The 20,299-nt window shown below is 39.8% G+C and overlaps 1 protein-coding gene across 2 annotated transcripts in view; it reads right to left on the reverse strand.

The window, feature by feature from the left end:
- Positions 1 to 16,240: 16,240 nt before the first annotated feature.
- The window catches only part of Cdkal1 (CDKAL1 threonylcarbamoyladenosine tRNA methylthiotransferase), a 519,085-nt gene continuing 515,026 nt past the window's right edge, over positions 16,241 to 20,299 (reverse strand). The window contains exon 16 of one of the 2 annotated variants that reach the window (XM_090356314.1): positions 16,241 to 16,811. In XM_090356314.1, coding sequence (XP_090212440.1) covers positions 16,620 to 16,811 — 192 coding nt within the window. In that variant the 3' untranslated portion in view covers positions 16,241 to 16,619. The remainder of the gene's footprint in view (positions 16,812 to 20,299) is intronic. The other variant, XM_090356316.1, reaches the window with a different exon arrangement.

The raw sequence follows: 20,299 nt of genomic DNA on the forward strand, positions 1-20,299 counted from the left end.
CTACCATGATAATTCAGCATATTTATATAAACTTGGGGTGGTGGCACACACCTATAATACAAGCTGAGGAGTGCTGAGATAGTCAACAAATCCCGCCTTAGAGGGAAAAATATCACAAGCCAGGCACAATGATTCATCCCTGTTAATCTTGATAGGGAGGATCATGTTAGAAGTCAGTTTGGGCAAAAAATTGGCAAGATCCTATTTCAGCCAATCCCCTGGATGTGTTTCTGATCTTATTCTAATCCTAGTTTGATTTGTTCCTGCTTTTTTAACTTTAAAAAATATAGATTAATTTACGTATGTCCATGAATATACACACAAAAATATACTCATAATAAATATAATTATCCAAATAATGTGCCACTAAAATCAAATGAAGAACACATAAGCCAATTTTACAGGACTGGTTCCAACATGGAATAATAACTCCCATATCTAATTTAAGCCATACAATCAAAAATTAGGTGTGAGCTGCTCAGCCCACCAATCCACACATGCTAAGGGGGATTGTTGTGGTAAACACTTTACCACTGTCTTCTTGGAAATGCATGATGGGGTTGGGATTTCAATGGTTTTTTTAAGTAGTTGTTAAAGGGGTTGTAATTCCACATGTTTGTTTGTATGTACAGTGCTTGATCAGTGTTACCCCATTCTATCTTTCCAACCTGTCTTCCATTCCAGTTTGCTAGTTCCCTCTTTACATATATACATTTGAGTGTTATGACTGGATTATGTTCTTGCTTATCTTAGTCTTTGAGATATAGTGTTAGGCTATTTATTTGAAGTCTCTATTTTTTTAAATATATTCTTTGATTGCTTGGATTTTCTTCTCAGTATTGCTGTTGCTCTATTCAATGGCTTTGATTGGGGGATTTTATCATTGTTCTTTGTTTGGTTTTGGAGATAAAGTCTTGCTAGGTAACCCCAGCTAGCTCAAATTGGCAATCCCCCTGCCCCAGCCTCTCAAGTGCTGGGATTACAGGTGTGTGTCACTATGCCCGCCACTCTTGCCAATTTTAATAGGTTGCATTTTGGTTGGCATTCATGCCAAGATTTTTTTTTCAAATTTCTTCTAAAATTTATTCTGTTATTCCATGGTTATTTAACCGCATATTTCTTCAGTTTCCATGTATTTGCATATTTTCCATTCTTCCTGTGGTTGAATTGTGGTTTTATCCTGTGTTGTCTGATAAGCTATGGTAAGATTTGATTTGTGGACTACCATGTAATCTATTCTAGAGATGTTCCTTCAATGATGAAAAGGATATGTATCCTACAGCTCTTGGATGAAGTGTTCTGTAAATGTCTGATAATCTATTTGCTCAACACAGATGTTTCTTTGTTGATTTTTCTGTCTGGGTGATCTTCCTTGAGAAATATGTGTTGAAATTCTCAATTATTGTTGTACTAGACTCAATCTAACCATTTAGATATAATAATTTGCTTTATACACTTGGGTGGTCTTATATTGTCTCTTTTTGTGGATACATATGTCTGGATATTTTTCACAGTTCCTGTATTTTGCTGACTTGATTTTTTGTAAATATACAAAAAAATTTTAGGACATGTTTTACATATGAGTACAGATATTCTTATTTGCTTTTAAAAATAGTATCATATTTATATTTAAAAATAATATAGCATTTATGCATTTCCCCCCAAACCTTCACTTTCAAACTATATGTAGTTTCATGGGTAGATTGAGGTATATTTTTTTAGCCAATATACAGTTGGGTCTTGGGGTTTTCCCCCCTTGGTATATTGTAATCATTATAATTTTGTCATTTATAGTTAGCTGCTGGACTCTCTTCTTATTCTCTTTACATATCTCTTCTTCAAATGAGTTTTGTAAAACTGTATGGAATTTATTTATTTATTTTGGGGAGTGGTTTTCATTTCTTTGTTTCCCTTGCTTTGGGATTCCCTTAAGCATTTCTTGTAAGGCTGATCTGTGAATTCCTTGGCTTCTTTTTCCTTATTTCTACTTCATTTCTGGAGAACAGTTTTGCTAGCAATAGCATTCTGGGGTGGAGGATTTTTCTGCCAGGCCAGAGGCTCCTGGGGCTAATAATGATGGTAAGAATGGCAGCATCCTTCCTGGAGGTGCTGGAGCTCTGTAGCATCTTCTCCGGAGAGGAAAGAACAAGCTGGGCGGTGCTGGGATTTTGGCACCAAGAGCTGTGGTAAAAGGACATGACTGTAGAGACCTTTAGAGGATGAGTGGCTTGTGGAACTAGAACACAAGTTCCTGGCAGTGTAAGCTGAAGTACAGCCATTCCCTGTGCCTTTATGTGAGTGGAGATGAGCAGAGTGTGGCTCTGAGGCACAAGGTCCTGAAGCTGTAAGACATGGATTAGAACATCCCTACACCCAGCAGGGAAAGTGCTGGTGCACTGGTATTTACAGTAGTTGTAGAGATACACGACTTTAACTGGACTTTTCAAAGTCCCCATGGATAAGTATGGTGACAGTAGGGCTCTTTGAACCAGCAGAGTCAGCCCCAAGGCCATAGACAAGGAAGAGTAATATCCCTAGTTCCTATGGAGCAAATATGGTGTGATGGTAAGCTCTGGCCACGGCCAGTCCTGAAGTTGTATAATTGTTGAAGAGTTGGTATGCTGTGAGATGCTCACTTGCCTAAGGCCTGTGGGCCATCAGGAGACTTACTTCTGGCCCCTAAGGCAGGATGGAGTATAGACATATCTGTCATAGGGTATTAGATTCTAGGGCTGGAGGGACATGAAATGAGCTACTTTGGAAAATAAAAATGCTCCCAGTCCGGTCAGCTCCTCACACTAGATTTGAAGCCTGTGAAGCCTGTGTAATTCCCCTGAGGTCAGCATGACAGTCTGCAGTGGTTATAGCAGTTACTGGTCTTTTCCTGTTTTATCATTTCCTGCCAAATGACCCTCCTACCCCAGTCTTCTTATCATATACCAGGGTTGAAATGGTAATTTATTCTTTTCTCTATGTTGCTTTTCTGATTCTTTATGCACTTTTGGGCTCCTGCCACTTCCTTGTGGATTTCTAGAGTTCTCCTTCAATCTCTGTCCTCAAAATGCAGCTGGTGCCTGTGTTGTCCTCATTCTCCTCTGAGGCACAGTCTTGCTCAGGCCATTTGAGATCATCATCTGTTCATCCATTTTAAATTCTAAGTGGCAGAGACTGACCCAGTGCATCATACAGCAAGCAAGTGCTCTGCCATAGAGCCCACTGGCTCAGCTCCCTGACAATGTGATTTAAAAGCTATTATGCTCCAGTGCTAAGTAAGTTCTTGTGTTCTTCCTAGCTTCTCTGAATGCCAAGCTTTTCCTTGTGTGCATGTATGTTCCTCTTTTTCTACCACCAAATATAATCTCATAAAACTGCAATTTGTTTGTGGCCATGTCATTGAGACCATTTGAGGTCTCATTACAATGAGATCTGGAGTACATAAAAAGGCACGAGGTTTGAGAGTCATCTGAGGTATGCTGAGTTTGCTTCCTTTCACAGTAAATCACCAAGTGGCTCATTTACATAATATATTGGCAGATATTTTGTAACCCAGATCCTGGGGTTCAAAGGTGGAGTTTTATTTATTTATTTGGGGACAGTACTCTGGTTTGAGGCCTTGTACTTGCTATATGGGCCCTCTACTACTTGAGCCCTGAGCCCTTTTTCCTTTGGTTCTTTTTTTGGAAATAACTGGCTTTTTGCCTCCATGTGCTTGGATCTAGGATCTTCCTATTTATACTTCTGGCCACAACTGAGTTGACAACTATGTATCATTACACTCAGCACTGTGTTGGCTGACAAAGAGTCTGACGTTTTGTGCGTGCGTGCGTGCGTGCGTGCGTGTGTGTGTGTGTGTGTGTGTGTGTGTGTGTGTGTGTGTTTTGGTTCTAGCTGACCTTGAACTACAATGCCCTTGACCTCAGTCTCCCTAATAGCTAAAGATTAAAGGTGGGAGCTAGCATGCCTGGCTAGACATGAGTATATGATATGAATAAGTGCATCCCAACGTTAAACCCTTCCCCATTACTTAGTGCCCCTTTGAAAACTCAGACCATTAAGCCACTACTTTCCTTAAATTCACTGAACTCTTGCTTTCATTTCTACATTTGTTTGTTCAGTCACTGGGCCTGTATCCTGGCATGTTAAATCATATTGACACAGTGGTAAGTATACTAACACAACTAGACAGTTCTGTCCCTACTTTAGCTGAAAAGCATCTCAAAAGCAGAGGAAGGGATTGGGATGCTTGCTTAGCAATGTCCCAAGCTAGAGGACTGGCCTTAGGTCCCTTTGGTTCTTCCTAATCTCCAGCTTCACCTGCAAGATCAAGAGGGCACCAACATGGACTTCAAACTTCTGCTCTTATTCTAGGCTGACCTTGATCTAGGCTTTATCACTAAGCTTTTTCAAGCTAGACCAGGCTCCAGGTGAAGCAAAATTATAAATATATCAACTTACCTCTTATTCTCCCCCCCCCTTTTTTTTTGCCAGTTCTGGCTTGAACTCAGGACCTATTCTTGGGCATTCCTCAAGAGTAGAGCTCTACCATTTGGGCCACAGCATCACTTCCAGCTTTTTGCTATGTATGTAGTGCCGAGAAATCGACTCGGGGTCTTCATGCATGCTAGGCAAGCACTCTATGACTAGGCCAAACTCCCAGCCCTCCCTCCTTCCTCCCTTTTTCCCCTCTCCTTTCTGCCCTATTTTCCCTTCCCTCTCTCTCTCTCCCTTCCTCCCTTCTTTCCTTCCTTCCTCCTCTTTCTTTTACTTTATTTCCTTTTCTTTCATTTGAACTCAGAGCCTCACACTTGCTAGACAGGATAATTTTCCCTTATCCTTTATACTCCAGCCTTCTTTTCACTTTAGGTTTTTTTTTTTTTCCCAGTCATCGGGCTTGAACTCTGGGCTCGGTTGCTGTTCCTGAGCTATTCAGTTCAAGGCTACCACCCTACCCCTTAAGCCATGGAGCTACTTCCAGTTTTTGGAAGTGGTTAATTGGAGATAAGAGTCTCACAGACTTTAGGGCCCGGGCTGGCTTTGAACTGCAATCCTCAGATCTCAGCCTCCTGAGTAGCTAGGATTACAGACGTGAGCCACTGTGCCAAGCTTTGTTTTTGTTTTTTAGTAAGGTCTCATATTTTTACTCAGGACCAGCCTCAGCTTATGACCCTCCCTACCTGCATCTCTCAAATAGCTGGCATTATATTTGTGAAACACAGTGCCAAGTTTGTTTCCTGAAATGAGTCTTTTGCTCTGGCTTGCCTTGAACACAAACCTCCCATTTCTGCCTCCCACGTAGCTGTGAGTCTAATGGGCATGATCCACGGTACCTGGCCGCAGTTTCCTTTTTGCTTAAGTACTGAGAAAGAGGAGTCTTTTTTTAAGCTACTAAAATCACAAGTCAAATTTCAAATGTTGTTACAAGAAAGTTCAAATTCCCTGACACGTTAGAGAGAAGCAAATACTGTTAAAGATTGGTTATCAAAAGGTAGTCAGCAACTTTCTGGGCCTTTCCATTTGTGATTTTCATGTTGGATTGCCACAGGTTTTGCTTTTTATATTAATTGGAGTTATTGCCATTCCTCAGCTGGAAAGCTTGACTTTGCCAATAGTCTGAGGGAAAGCTGGTGTTAAATTGCCTGAAAAAAAAAAAAAAACAACCCAACACTTTTATAAGACTAATAGCATTAAAAATATTCTTCAAGCAAAACTACACTTTCCAATGTAATCTTAAGAAAAGCAGAACTCAGTTTGATATCCATCCAAAAGTATTTAATCTTATCAAGCCAGATTGCCTTAGGCCATCAAAATTAGAAAAAGCTACAAAAAATAAAAATAAAAATGGAGTAGCTACAAATGTTGTAGCTCAGGTTGAAGCTGAAGAACTTTCAATGTTTTCTGCCTTGAAAAAATTCTGGAGAGAGCTGAGAATTTGCCCTAGAGGTAGAGTGCCTGATTAGCATGCACAAAGACCCGGGTTTGATTCCTCACTACCGCATACATAGAAAAAACTGGAAATGGTGCTATGGCTCAAGTTGTAGTGCTCTAGCCTTGAGAAAGCTCAAGAGTAGTGCTCAGGCCCTGAGTTCAAGCCCCAGGAGTGGCAAAAAAAAAAAAAATTCTGGAGAATGAGGAGAGAAGAGGGAAGGAGGAGGGAGGAGAGAAGGGTCCTAAGTGAAGACTGGAGACTTGCACACTGAGGCCACAGCATGAGAGGAAAGACAACTGGGAGACTAGAGATGAGAAAAACCAGGCCGAGATGGAATAAAGTCATATCAGACCTTCCTCTGGGCCTCAAAATGTAACTCATCTTGAGTATCTTTCTATGTAAAACATGGAAAAGTAAAGCACACAGTGGCACATGCCAATCATCGTAGCTACTTGAGAGGCTGGAATTGGGAGACTCTTGGTTCAGGAGCTCAGGCAAGAGTATGAGAGCTCATTTCAGGGAATACGGAGGTGATGTTGTGGCACACGCCTCTATGCCAGCTCTCCTGGGAAGTGTACCCATGGGAGGGTCATGATCCATGCCAGCAAAAAAAGAGAATGCATCTCAAAACAGACCCAAGAAAAAAGGGCTCGAGTTGTGGCCAAATGGAGAAATACCTTCTAAGTTAAGGCAAAGCACAGAAACAGTGGGAGAAGGGCTGTACCTGTTCAGCAGTGATTCTCACTAGACATGACACTGGTAATGAACTAAAGCTTGGGGAGAGGAGTGTTGGGAGGGCTGAAAGGAAATGAGGAAGGAGTGACAGGGTTCAGAGAGAAATGCACTCATTACTAGGTTTAAGAAATTGTAACCCCTGTGTACATAACCTCTACAATAAAATAATAGTAATTGTCTTAAAGGCCCTACTCCAAACCCGTGTTTCCCACATTCAAAAGAAAGGAAGCAAAACACGAGCAGTAGAATGTACAAGATCCTCTACCGCCTCCAGTAGGTTCTATTTTCTGTCTTTTGTTTTCTGTTTAGCTTCTGATTAGCTCCCAGATATGGAGCAGAGGTGTCCTATGGCTTGTGCTATCCCCAAATTGTCTGTTTTAGGCTCCAAAACACAGAGGGGCTAAACAGCCACCTACTTCTTGTCCTGTAGACAGGCCATGTTTTCCCACTTCAGTGGGTAGGGATTTTCGAGTTTGCCTGTGAAGTTTCGAACTGAAGGTAATGGACCATGACACAGTGTGTATGATGACTGTGCCACATAAATGATCCAAGAAAGGATGTAGAAATCACCCAGGCTCAACAGAGGGGGTGGGGCAGAAAAGAGAAATCCAGGCCCATCTGCTCTCTAAGCCCAGAGATGGAGACAGCTATCACAGGTGGCTCCTTTGTTAAGTCTTCTCATCCATATATTAAGAACAGAGCATATGCATTCTTCATTGGCAGGTGTGGTCACAATCAGAGCTAGAGGAGACCAAATCCAGAGAGCTGCAGTCAGTCCCTTCAAGTGCAGGAGATAAGCAGAGAAGGCAGCAGGTGCTGGAAGGATAAAAAGGCTGCTAAGTCATTGAAGCCATTCCGTGTAGAAGTGCCAAAGAGAAGATTAGGTGAGGCTTAAAGATGCTGAACTACCAAGCTTGCTTTTTACCCAGACCCACTCTTAATTAAAAGAATGATGGGTTCCACACATCCTGCTATGTTACAGCAGCAATTGTAATAGCAATGACAAGAGCGAGGACCACCAGCAAGTGGCTAAGTGGAGGATTACAAACTGCTCTTCTGGAAATGGACACATTTGGAGACTCAGTCACCAATAAAGCAATGAATCTAAGGGCGGAGAGTTAACACTTGCACAGCCAGGCTTTGAGGTCCTGGAGTAGGTGATCACTGTGTCACTGTGTTGCAGCTTCACTTGGAATTTTATTGCTTTACCACTTGAACCTTGCCTCTTCTTCTGGATCTGGGCTGACTGAACCACAATCTTCAGATCTCTCCTGGGGAGCTCCATCAACACTGTGTGTTTGTACACACACACACACACACACACACACACACACACACACACACGTACTAGAGCTTGAAGTTGGCCTGGGTTGTTAGCTTTTTCTACTCGATATTTGCATTCTATCACTTGAGCCACTGCACCACTCTAGCTTTTTGGTGGTTAGTGGCTCCTGAGAGTCTCACAGACTTTCCTCTCTGAGCTGGCTTGAACCAGATGTGAACAGTGTCAGGCTTCTTCCAGCATTTTTTTTTTTTTTGAGAGAAGGAAAGGCTCAGATTTTTCCCACATCTTCACTAACATTAGGTTTTTGTTTGCTTGATAGCTCCCATCCTAAAGGGAGTGGGTAATATTTTGATTTGCTTCTCTCTGGAGGCTACTGAGATAAAGCATCTTCACATGTGTTCACAGACAGTACATGCATCTTCTTAGTCCTTCACTCACATTTGAGTTGGGTTGTTTCATTTGTTATTAAGTTGTAAGAATTCTTTATGTCCTGAACACTGGAAGCTAATTCTTTGTCAAAATATTATTTACATATATGCCTCCCACTCTATGGATGATCTGTTTATATTAAGAATGTTCCTTGGTATGATTGTTAATAATGTTCTTTTGATTGTCTAGTCTATCTTCTTTTTCTTTATTGTCTGTAGTTTTGGTGTCACATCTCTGAAGTCATTGCAAATCTAGTACCATGAAGATGTTTTTGTACTGTATATGGTATAGGTAGAAGGGCCAACTTTATTCTTTTGCACATGTACATCCAGTTTTTCCAGAGGGACTTTTTTTTTTTTTGCCAGTCCTGGGCTTGGGCTCAGGGCTTGAGCACTGTCCTTGGACTTTCTCAAGGCTAGAGCTCTACCACTTGAGCCTCAGCACCACTTCCGGCTTTTTGCTATGTATGTGGTACTGAGGAATTGAGCCCGGATCTTCATGCATGCTAGGCAAGCACTCTATCACTAGGCCAAACTCCCGGCCCTAGGGGGGACTTTTTTTTTAAGACTATCTTTTCTTTATTGAATGATCCTGGTGTACTTGTGAATGATCAGTTGAGGCCTGGTGCCAGTGGTTCACCCTAATCCTAGCTACTCAGAAGGCTGAGATCTGAGGATCCAAGTTTGAAGCCAGCTCAGGAAGGAAAGTTCTTGAGACTTTATTTTCAATTAAACGACGAACATACAAACAAGCAAACAGAAGTGGGTCTGTGGTTCAAGTGGTAGAGCACCAGCTAGTATCAACCCCCACAGCATACTATGTGAGGATTAGTTTGAAGGCTATCTTGACTGTCCCATTGGGTACCATACTGTTCTAACTGCGATAGCTTTGTTGTAAGCCTTGATGCTTGGAAGTGTGAGTTTCCAACTTGCTTTTTTTCCAATATTGTCTTTACTGTTTTGGATCTCTTGCAACTTCATATGCTGTGTTTTCTATTTCTGCAGGCTGTTGGTACTTTGATAGAGATCATGTTAAAAGTACTGGATTTGTCAAATGACTTTTTTAGGTCAGCTGAAATAATTTTGGGCTCCCCCCCACTTTGCTCTATTGTCTATCAGTGATATTGTAGAGTGGTTTTCTTATGTTGTACCACTCTTAATTTCCTGGGATGAATTCCATTTGGTTGTCATGAATATAAATAGTCTTTGTAATGTGCAGCTGGATCCAATTTGTTAATATTCGGTTGATAATTTTGGGACTCATAAGGGATTTGGCTTATAATTTTCTTTTCATGTGATGTCTTTATCTGACTCTGGTATCCGGGTAAGGCTCGCTTCATAGAAGAAGATGGGAGATGCTCGATTCTTTTCCATTTTTTTTAAAGAATTTGAGGATTGCAGGTTTAATTCTTCTTTAAATATTGGTTAGAATTTACCTGAGGGATGGAACTCCCTGTTATAATTTGAAACACCTATACTGATGAAATTGGGTTTCCTTTTCAAGTGGCTAGAAGTTATGAAAAGAGGAGAAATGGTGTATAGAGGCCACACATTTTACATACATGAGCTCAATAGCTCTGTAGCAGAATCTTTACAGATGAGTCACAAGAAGAAAGAGTAATCTGGATGGAACTGAGGCCAAAACCTTCCTGATGTGAAAAATCTTGTGTGTCTTTTTGTTATGAGTACTTTTGTGTGTTTCAAGGGATCCTCTAGATTTTAAAGGAAAAAAGTCTTGGTGTAAGCCATCTTTGTAAGAGGCTAAACCAAGCCCTAGGAGAATTTCTGCATCATCTCTCATCTATATTCCTAATTTAGTATTTTGCTCTGCTCTATTGTTCCTATTATTTCAAAACAAGTCACTCTGCAAGTGTATCCTCTGGAAATGGGGATAGGGAGAAGCAAGGAGGGGGGATTCTCACAATTCACAAAGTAACACAGAGTGGAAAGCCCTCAGATAATACTCAAAGTAAACTGTACTTTATAATTAGAATCATGAGTAATGTGATGTGATGGCATGATATGTATATGGATGTATCATACCATCACATAATTATATATGTCATACCAGTCTATGTGTGTGTATACTTATATCTTAAAAATGTTGGGCCCATGTTTACTATATCATATGTAAACAACATGTTTTGTATCTATTTGGAAATCCTTGGATCTGTTTACAAACAATAGGTTTTATGCTCCGTGGAAATCAGAGTTAACTATGGAGGTAAATACAGAAGTGAAAAGCTCAGGTTTTAGAACTTGTCTAGGGAAACGTTCGTAGTTATATTGACTAAGTAGGCATACTAAGGCAGATTAGATAAACTTGGGGGCTAAAATTTCATTTCTGCAGGCTTTTTTTGGACTCCATATTTCCCTTACCTTCATGCAAGGCTCCCATTCTACACATTGCATTGCTTTGTTCTGGCACCTTCTTCATCATAATGACTGACTGTCATCCACTACCCATAAATGAAGAAAACCCAGATGACACCAAATGAAATCCTTCACTTCAACTTCACAAGTGCGAAATTCTAAGAAGCAATAATAGGAGGAGATAATTGACAGACAACTAATGAAGACTAGTAGTATCTGCCTTTATTTCACCACTTGGGCAGGGTGGGGGAGGGCCTACTTGCTAGGACTATTAGTCTACTTGTTTTTTTCATCTTAGGCCATGGATAATCCACCCATACTTTTGCTCAAATTTATTCATTCTTTTGATCTCTTCAAATACAGCTGCAATACATTTTCTCTGAATTTTCCTTCCTTCACTACATTTAGTAGAATCATCCTAAAAGTTCCTGAGGGATGGAACTCCCTGTCTAAATCTTTTGGGTAGTCATGTGCCAATGTTATAATTTGAAACACCTATACTGATGAAATTGGGTTTCCTTTCAAGTGGCTAGAAGTTATGAAAAGAGGAGAAATGGTGTATAGAGGCCACACATTTTATATACATGAGCTCAATAGCTCTGTAGCAGAATCTTTACAGATGAGTCACAAGAAGAAAGAGTAATCTGGATGGAACTGAGGCCAAAACCTTCCTGATGTGAAAAATCTTGTGTGTCTCAAATTTGAAGTAGAAACAAATAGAACTGAGTCTAGTTGAGTTATATCCTTACCTCCTTTAGTTTCAATGCCATTTAAAAAAAAATCAAACTTAGATGTGATGTGACTTACCTGATAGAGAGTTTTCTTGGCATATATGAGGCTTTGGGTTCAATTCCCAGTAAGGGTAGAGTAAAGATAAAAGTGAAATAAACCCCTTATTGGTAAGCCAAGTGTAATTTCTTCAAAGAGTTGTTACTGATGTATCATTAATATTTGGAAAACTTTAAAATCCCAAATTAAATATATACATAATTATGCATATACATTATGGCATATAGTGAAATGGTTAGGCCTGGATCCTTAGCTTTAATATTTTGAAAACTGTTTAGAATTTCATTATATACATAATGACATATATACATAATTAGGATGTGCATAGTAAAATGATTTGGCCTAGAACCTTAGGTTGAATCATATAGAGAATAAATTTTCACAGTATCTTGATTCATGGTACGCCATGTCAAAAGAAACAGCTACATTCTCTTTAATTAGGGTCTCACAAGTCAACACACCTCTATGTCCTAATAGAAGAGCTGTTTTAAAGGGAAATTTTAAATATTTTTATTTCATGTTAAACTTGTCATGGTTATTTAATAATAGGTGTATATCTGTCATGCCTCAAACCATAGAGTGTATCTTTTGTCCCCACTGGTTTTCAATTGATACTCATATCACAATAACTACCCAAAACTCAGTCTCACAAAGATAAAACATCAAAAAAGATTGCCCCAGCTGAGGTTGAGAATGGTGAACGACTTTGAGTTTGTATTATCACAGTACTTGACAGATGTTGCCATTTCCTTATAAAATGTAAATTATCCGAGGCACTTGTGTGAAGTCATTATAGCACCCTGGGGTGTGTTTCTGAAATGCAGGTCCATTTTACATCAGGCATGGCATGTGAATATTTTGACATACATAGTGAAATGGTTTCTGTTGTCAAGCAAATTGGCATATCCATCATCTTGTATCTTGGTTTTGTTGTCTTTATAAGCCATAAATACTAAAAAAAAATTTTCCCGCAGACAGGCACATGCCTGTAATCCTAGCTACTCATGATGTGGGGACTGAGACTTTCCTTTCCTTCTCTCTCCTCTTCAGGTCATGGTTTTCCGTTTGGCAGTACTTCAGTTTGAATCCCTGGATTCAAACTGAATCAGGGAAAAGATACTTCACCACTTAAGCCATGTCCTCAGCTTAAAAAAAATTTTTTTTTTTTATTGTAAAGGTGACTACAAAGGGGTCGTAGTTACATAAGCTGGGTAATGAGTACATTTCCTTTTGAACAATGTCACCCCTTCCCTCATTTCTCCCAGTTTTTCCCCTCCGGATACCCCTCTCCCACCCACCAGCATTTAGCTTTAGTTATTTTTAATTATTTTTCAGATAGGGTCTTATGTTTTTACTCAGACTGGTCTGGAAATGTGCTGGTCTCAATTTCCTCCTCTCAATTAGCTGGGATTACAGACTGCTCATCCTGTGGAGTCCCTATGCCTTTCTTTTTGTACTATTTTATAATGGGAAAGCCTCTTGAAGCTCTACTTGTTACTAAAACTCTCCCTCCATCATTTCTCCTATGGTACACTGAAGTTTTTTTTTTTTTTATCTTGGAGTGAAAGGAAAAGAAATAAATATTTTACTGAAGTACATATGGAAATCAAATCCCCAACAACCAAGAAGTTCTACCAAATAAATTTTTATGTGATCAAATTGTCTCCTTCTTACTTGATGGAGAGGAACAAGAAAAAAAGATTTCATGAACAAATCTTTTTTCAAATGTTTATTAAGCTGCATACATGTTCTTGGAGCAATACAATGCAGAGTCGAGTACCTGCTCACCAAAGTGAGCACATATCCTGGACCTCAAGCACTGCCAGGGTCAATCCTAGGTGTATACCAATTGGCAGAAGTTAAAATCCAGGTGAGGGGGATGTACACCCCATAGTAGGTTTTGTAGTCAGGCTACATTTAAGCTCTGCCCTCTCTACCATAGTTCTGTGATCCCTTATGAGTTTTCAATTTTATTTTAAGTCAGGTTCTCTATATCCCCGAGTGGGGTTAAATTCATTCTGTGGTTGGCCTCACATAGTCTTCCACTTTCAACCACCCTAGTGCCGGAATTCCAGGCATGAACCACACCCAGTGAGTTCTCAGGTTTTTTTTTTTTCATCAGATGTATATAATATTAGTCTTCTGAGTTTTTATTGTTTTTAAGTGAAATAGGAATAATGCCTATCCCGAAGTTGGTTCTTCAGGATTAAATTAGTACTGATAAAATGCACATCTTGTGTTTACTACATGTAAGGGCTAGTTATCAATATCTTAATTCAAATATGGATGAGCTATGGAACAGAGGGTGCAGAAGCATTTGCTATTCTGCTGAATAATAAATAGCAAAAGTATGAAGAAAAAATAATACAATGGCTCACCTGCTGATGGAGATGTGATACATCCACTTCAGAGAGTGATGTTGAACATATAGAAGCACTGTGACCAGGTAATTGTATTTCTACATGGATATTCACCACTCACACACTTAATGCATTCTAAATACCATAATATAGCAGTGTGGTTCACAACAGGCAAATAATAGTGAAATGTAGAATACATAAACATAATGTGGTATTCCTAAAAATAATATCCAGCAATGAATATGAATGAAATTGCTAAAACAATAATATGGATGCATAGCTCGGTCAAAGCTGACCCAAAGAAGGGGGACAACACAGCTGATAATGGGCCCAGAGCTTCTCCACATCTGCGGAGCTGTGCCAGCCACATGTGGAAACTTAAAAGTTGAGGTTTTGAAAGTTTCTTTGGATTAAAAAAAATACTTGTCAAAACTACATATAATGAACACACAAATAAATTGGAGTTATTCCCTTTTCTCACACTTTCCCTCCCTACACACCTATTTCTTCCCTTCTCCATTTTCTTTTTTTTACCTGTAAGAAATGGTTACACCCAGCCACAGCCACAGCCCACAGGCAAACTCAACTTGACCCTCAAGGAGTGTATCAACAGTGCAAAATTCTCCCCCAGCACCATGGCCTGCCTCAGCAAGGCTCAGCTCCACTCTGCAATTTGGTCCAGCAAAGAACAACCAAACCCTCTGCCCTGCAGCAGAGGCTAGATCACGTGGTGTTGGTCACTCTGCTGGTGGCCAGTAGTAGAGGGACAGCAGTCAGTGTTATGGAAGCCAGCCTTCCCTGACCCATGACTTCGTACTGGAGGGAGGGAGAGAGGGGAAGTGGTTGGGAGGGAAGATTGTGACTGGTTGGAACCTGGAGCTGCAGGAGCAATGGTGGCTAAGAAGAGTTACCTTTCCACATGCCTCTGTCCTGCTCGGTTCAGCCTCATCACTATCCCTGTGATGCTGGATGTGACTAAGGAGCCTGGTTAAGGGTTGCATTGTTTCCCTGCCCTTAATTCTGTGAAAATAATATCTCCCAAATGCAAGTGGGTACCCCAACTGAAATGATGCAGTGAAAATCTGAGATTTGTTGAGGTAGCCTGTGAACAGTGGAGGCGGGTGTTATAGGAAAATGAATCAAGTACCTGTAGATCACTGAACTCGGTGTGTTCTAGGCATGCCTGGTGTTTCCTCAAGGATCTCCTCAAAGCCATGGCTCCCACATACCAAGGGTTTACTCTAAAAAGAAAATTCATCTGTTTTGAGCCAAAACAGATGGGCATGAAGTTGTTCTTGTAGCCTACTCTATGCTTGAGTTCGCATTTTGATCTCTGTAAGGTTTTGGTTACATGAGCAGTACAGTGGAGCCCCTGTTTAACAACCAACCATCAAGAAAGAGAGTAGGTGGCAACCGCCACCTTCTACCAGCATGTCTCCCTATTTACTGAGAAGTGAGGCATGTTCCCAAGTAGATGTCTGACCACAGGCCACAGAGACATACTGGTAGGACTTTGCAGTTTAAACATGAGCTCCATTTAGAGGCGTATTTCAGGCTTAGGCAAACTGCAACCATGTTAAAAGTGAGAGAGTTTTAATTTGCCAACCAATGACAAGGTTTTAATCTGGGGTCCTTGCAAGACACAGAAAAGGAAGAATCTTAGTGAGGGCATAGGATAAAAAGTTAAAACAATCCTTAGACACTTGGTTTTCCTGTACTTATATAATACAAATCACAAACTTAAATTCTGATACATAGAAGGTTTTCTTATTATACTTGTTTCTTTTATTATGAAAGGAATAATTCACTTAGTAAAGAATGATGGTGTTGGTTCAAGGTAAAAATGTGACCTAGCAGCTCACCAATGTCAGTCAAGGGGCCTGGTACATGTAGACAAATTCTTTTCCCTGGTAGGTACTGTAGAAGTGGATGGATTTTCACAGTTCACTGAAGGTTGGCAGGAGTCCTTTGAATGGCAGATTCTGCGGGCACATTCCAGGAGGATCAACGTTAAAGGAAAATTTCTTTGTGAAAACGCTGTTTATGCCACGCGTTAATGGCTCACACCTATAATCCCAGCTACTCAGGAGGCTGAGATCTGAAGACTGAAGTTCTAAGCCAGCCTAGGTAGGGAAGGCCATGAGACTTAACTCCAATTAATCACTAAAAAACTGGAAGTGGTGCTATGGCTCAAAGTGGTAGTGTACCGGCCTTGAGTGAAAAAGCTCAGGGATAGTGCCAGGCTCTGAGCTGAAGTCCCAGGACTGACCAAAAATCAAATCAAAACAAAACAAAAACCAAAGCTGTTTGTAGCACTGGAGTTGTAAACAAAGCATGAAGAGGAGACACTTAAAAATGTTTATTATCAATTGAAATTTTTTTCCACATAAGGAAAAGATGACCACAGCTACCATATGGTAGATTCACACTTGAAGAGTAGAGAATTTGTTTTAAGCAATCCCTGGCATTTCTTCCTTAAAAAAATAAGCTAAAAGGAATTTCATTTGAAAGACAGTATATGCCAGCTGTAATTCACTTTTAGGTCAAACAGCCAATGGTCCCAACTCTACGTGAGATGGCAGACAATCATTAAAGGGATTGAAAAGCAGACAGAACAACCTGGACAGATGACCACTCTTTGAGAATGGATGTTGTCACTTTCCTGTCCATTGGAGATTTTAATTAGCAACTTCTTGTGCACAGATGTCTTCTTCAGTTAGGTTCTAATTGTAGATCTTGACAAGAAGAGCAAGAAGAAATGTAAGCAGGGCGAGGCCCACAGCTGTCCTCAGTGCACAGTCTTGATGGAGCTTTTGCATGTGCAGCGCCATTCTGGAACCCGCTGAGGTGGGCTGAGTTTCAGCAGAGGTATGGGAAGCTGAACTTGAGTGATTCCCAAACCTGTTTCTGAATTCCTATAAAGAAAGGGGGAAAACCAATTTTCATATGCCAAGAAAGCCCTATTAGTGATAATAAGCAAGTACTGGGTTTCTAAGATGTGCTACTATTTCTTTACTCCTGCCACATGTGTATATGGGAACATCTACTATGGCCTAGGTGGCCCCAAGGCTAGGAATAGATGTCAATTCCTTTTTCTAAAGGGCCAGACCATGTTCAGGACTGTCTAGACTATACTTGATTACATGAGACAAAGAAAATATTTACAGATAGTTAGGGTAGAATTCATATGGAATGTAGTCATGTCTACTCAGCAACAGATTATGGAGAAAAAAAATAATGAGATTCTCAGATGGGCTGCTATTGTCTCAAGAGGGCTGACCTCAAGTTCAGGTTAGAGGATGTGAGTGACTAGACACCCCCTCCATCCACCCAAGGTTTACTTTACCAATACTATCATTTTCTAGTATGACAACATGGGAAAAGGTTGGGAAACTCAACTTGGAGTATGCAGTTGAACTCAAGGACAACCTGTGCTGTACATCTCAACTTATACAGAAAGTACAACAGGATTGTAGTCCAGGGTAGTCCAGACAAAAACGTGAGATCTGGGGGCTGAGAGTTTGGCCTAGTGGTAGAGTGCTTGCCTAGCATGCACGAAGACCCAGGTTTGATTCCTTGGAACCACATACATAAAGAAGCTAGAAGTGGTGCTGTGGCTCAAGTGGTAGCGCACTAGCCTTGAGGAAAGCCCAAGGAGAGTGCTTAGGCCCTGAGTTCAGGCCCCAGGACTGGCAAAAAAAAAATCTTATTCAAAAAGTAACAAAAGACAAATGAGGTGGGATTAGGGTTCAAACAGTAGAGCACTTGCCTCATTAGCACAAAACCCTGAGTACAAACTGCAGTTATGGATAAAGGAAAAAAAAAGACAAACACCTGAAAAACAAAGGAAACGATTGCCTCAGTCAAGAGACAGCTTACAATGGAAGAAAAATTATTACTTGCTCTTCATTGGATAAGAGGACTAATATTCAAGAAATATAAAATCTCTACCAATAAATCAATAAATGGGCAAATACAAGACAGTACCTCATTCCGATCAGAATGCCCATCCCCAAGAAGCCAAATAAAAATAGCAAAGATACACATTTGCTGGGAATGTTACCAGTGCAACTAAGAATAGAACTCCTTATCATGCTGCTATAACCTTGCTATAGAATTTATCCAATGGAAATTGAGTCAGCATACAATGGAGATACATAAACACCCATACTTGTAGCAACACTACTCACAACAGAAAAATTGTGGAAAATTGGACGGAACTGAAAATCATGTTAAGCAAAATAGGCAGCCTGAGCAAGGCACATATTGCATGTTCTCTTTTATATATGGAATGTAGACTTAAAGAAAAGAAATGATGAATATAAAATTGGGGGAATACTGTTGAGATTAGACTCAGCAGGAGGGTAGAGTATGAGAGGAAATGCTAAAGGGGAAGGAGTGATATATATAAAAAAAAAATCTGGGCTGGGAGTGTGATCTAGTGGTAGAGTGCTTGCCTGGCATGCATGAGGCCCTGGGTTTGATTGCTCAGTACCACATAACCAGAAAAAGCTGGAAGTGGTATTATGGCTCAAGTGGTAGAGCACTAGCCCTGAGTAAAAAACAAACAAACAAACAAACAAACAAACAAACACCATGAAAGTCTCCAGAACACAATGATTAAGTGGAAACAATATCTGAAAGGTTGAGTACAGAAAATTTATTGAATGAAATAATAGGTAACTACGCTAATCTGGGGAAAGGTATAGGTATCCATGTAAAACAGACCTAGAACACAAATAGACATGACCAGAAAAGAGCATTATCAAAGCAAATAACAACCAAACTATCAAAAATACAAGACAAAATAAAATTTAAAACTAAAAAGGAAAGTTATTATAAAATTTAAGGGACTAATAGGAGATTTCACAGTAGAAATCTTAATGCCAGGAGGGAATGGAATAGCATAGTCCAAGTCCTGGAAGAAGAAAGATAAAGCAAGCAAGCAAACAAACAAAAAACCCTGCCAACCAATATGACAAAAATTCAGTCTAGCTGTCTTTCAGCAAAGAAGAACAAATGCCAAGATAAGTAAAAAGACAGGGGATTCATGACCATTAGGTCGGCACACAAATGATACTTAAATGTGAACTGTCAGAAGTGAGAGATGGAACTATTAGAAAGTATAAATCTGACTAGAAGAGTAGATACACAAAAGACTAATAAAAAAAGACTATAGCATGCAATGAAATGCCAAAGCACAAAGACAAAGAAAAGAAAGAATAGTTTAAAACAGCTAGAAGAAAATCATTTAAATGATTGGAAGTCCTTACTATAAAGAACAACCTTCAAAATAAATAAAACTTATTTTCTCCAACTAAAGAATTCACTAAGTGGATGAAGTCAACAATATTTAGCTTACATCAAACTTCGCAAATAATAGCACTTACACATTGCATGTGAAAAAAAGGAAAAGTATGTTTCGTATAATGGAAAGCCTAAAGTAAAGCAAGCAGAAGTAGCTACACTTACATTGGACATAAGAGGTGTTAAGACAAAACTGCATGAAGAAACAATTATGTCAATTCAGCAAGAAGAGTCACTGATAATAATTCTATTTTCACATGAAGTTGGAGATCTCAGGAGAGACAGGCTCCAACATAATAACAATGGGGGATTCTAACCCTATTTTCATTTAAAAAATGTTGAGTTAAGTCCGTTTTACTTACATAGCTGCACATTCTTTTCATGGGCATATTCTCTAAAATAGATCATGTAAGCCATAAAACAAGCTCAATCATGTCCTTTTTATCACAACAGAATGAGAAGTCACCCACAAAATAAATGGTAGATAACTTGTAAATACATATTGACTGAACAATACATTTTTTGAAGTTTTGTGTGCATGTGTATGTATGTGTTGTGTGCAGGGATTGAATACTGGGCCTTGTTTATGTCAGGCAAGTGCTCTACCACTTGAATTATGTCCCTAAGGCCTTTGTTTTTGTTTTGTTTGAGACAAGGTCTTGTAGCTTGTTTGGGTTGGCTTCATACTTATAAAACTCCTGCCTCTACTTCCTGAACTATGTATGTTTTGAATAGACAGTGATTTACTGAAGAGATCAGGAGACAAAAACCACTAAAGATGATAAAATATTGAAACTTGTGTGATAAAGCAAAAGCATTTCTGAGAGTGTTGACATAGCAATGAATGCCTATATCAAAATTAGAAAGGTTCCAAATACATGGTTCCAAAAGCATGGAGAAACCAAGGCCAAAATTAGAAGAAAACAGAGAGGAGAGCAAGATTAGGCTGCCTAGATTATCTATGATTTCTTGGAATCTAGCATGGCTAGCTTTTAGAAGAGGTGCTCAGTTAAGTGCTTAGGAATGAATGAATGGATGAATATGAGGGTATGTGTAATCCTGTGTTCTGGTGATCACTGGGTCTTGCACTGCAGTC

Source organism: Megascapheus bottae, chromosome 22 (genome assembly GCF_031878675.1).
Source record: "Megascapheus bottae isolate mThoBot1 chromosome 22, mThoBot2.hap1, whole genome shotgun sequence".
Taxonomy (NCBI): domain Eukaryota; kingdom Metazoa; phylum Chordata; class Mammalia; order Rodentia; family Geomyidae; genus Megascapheus; species Megascapheus bottae.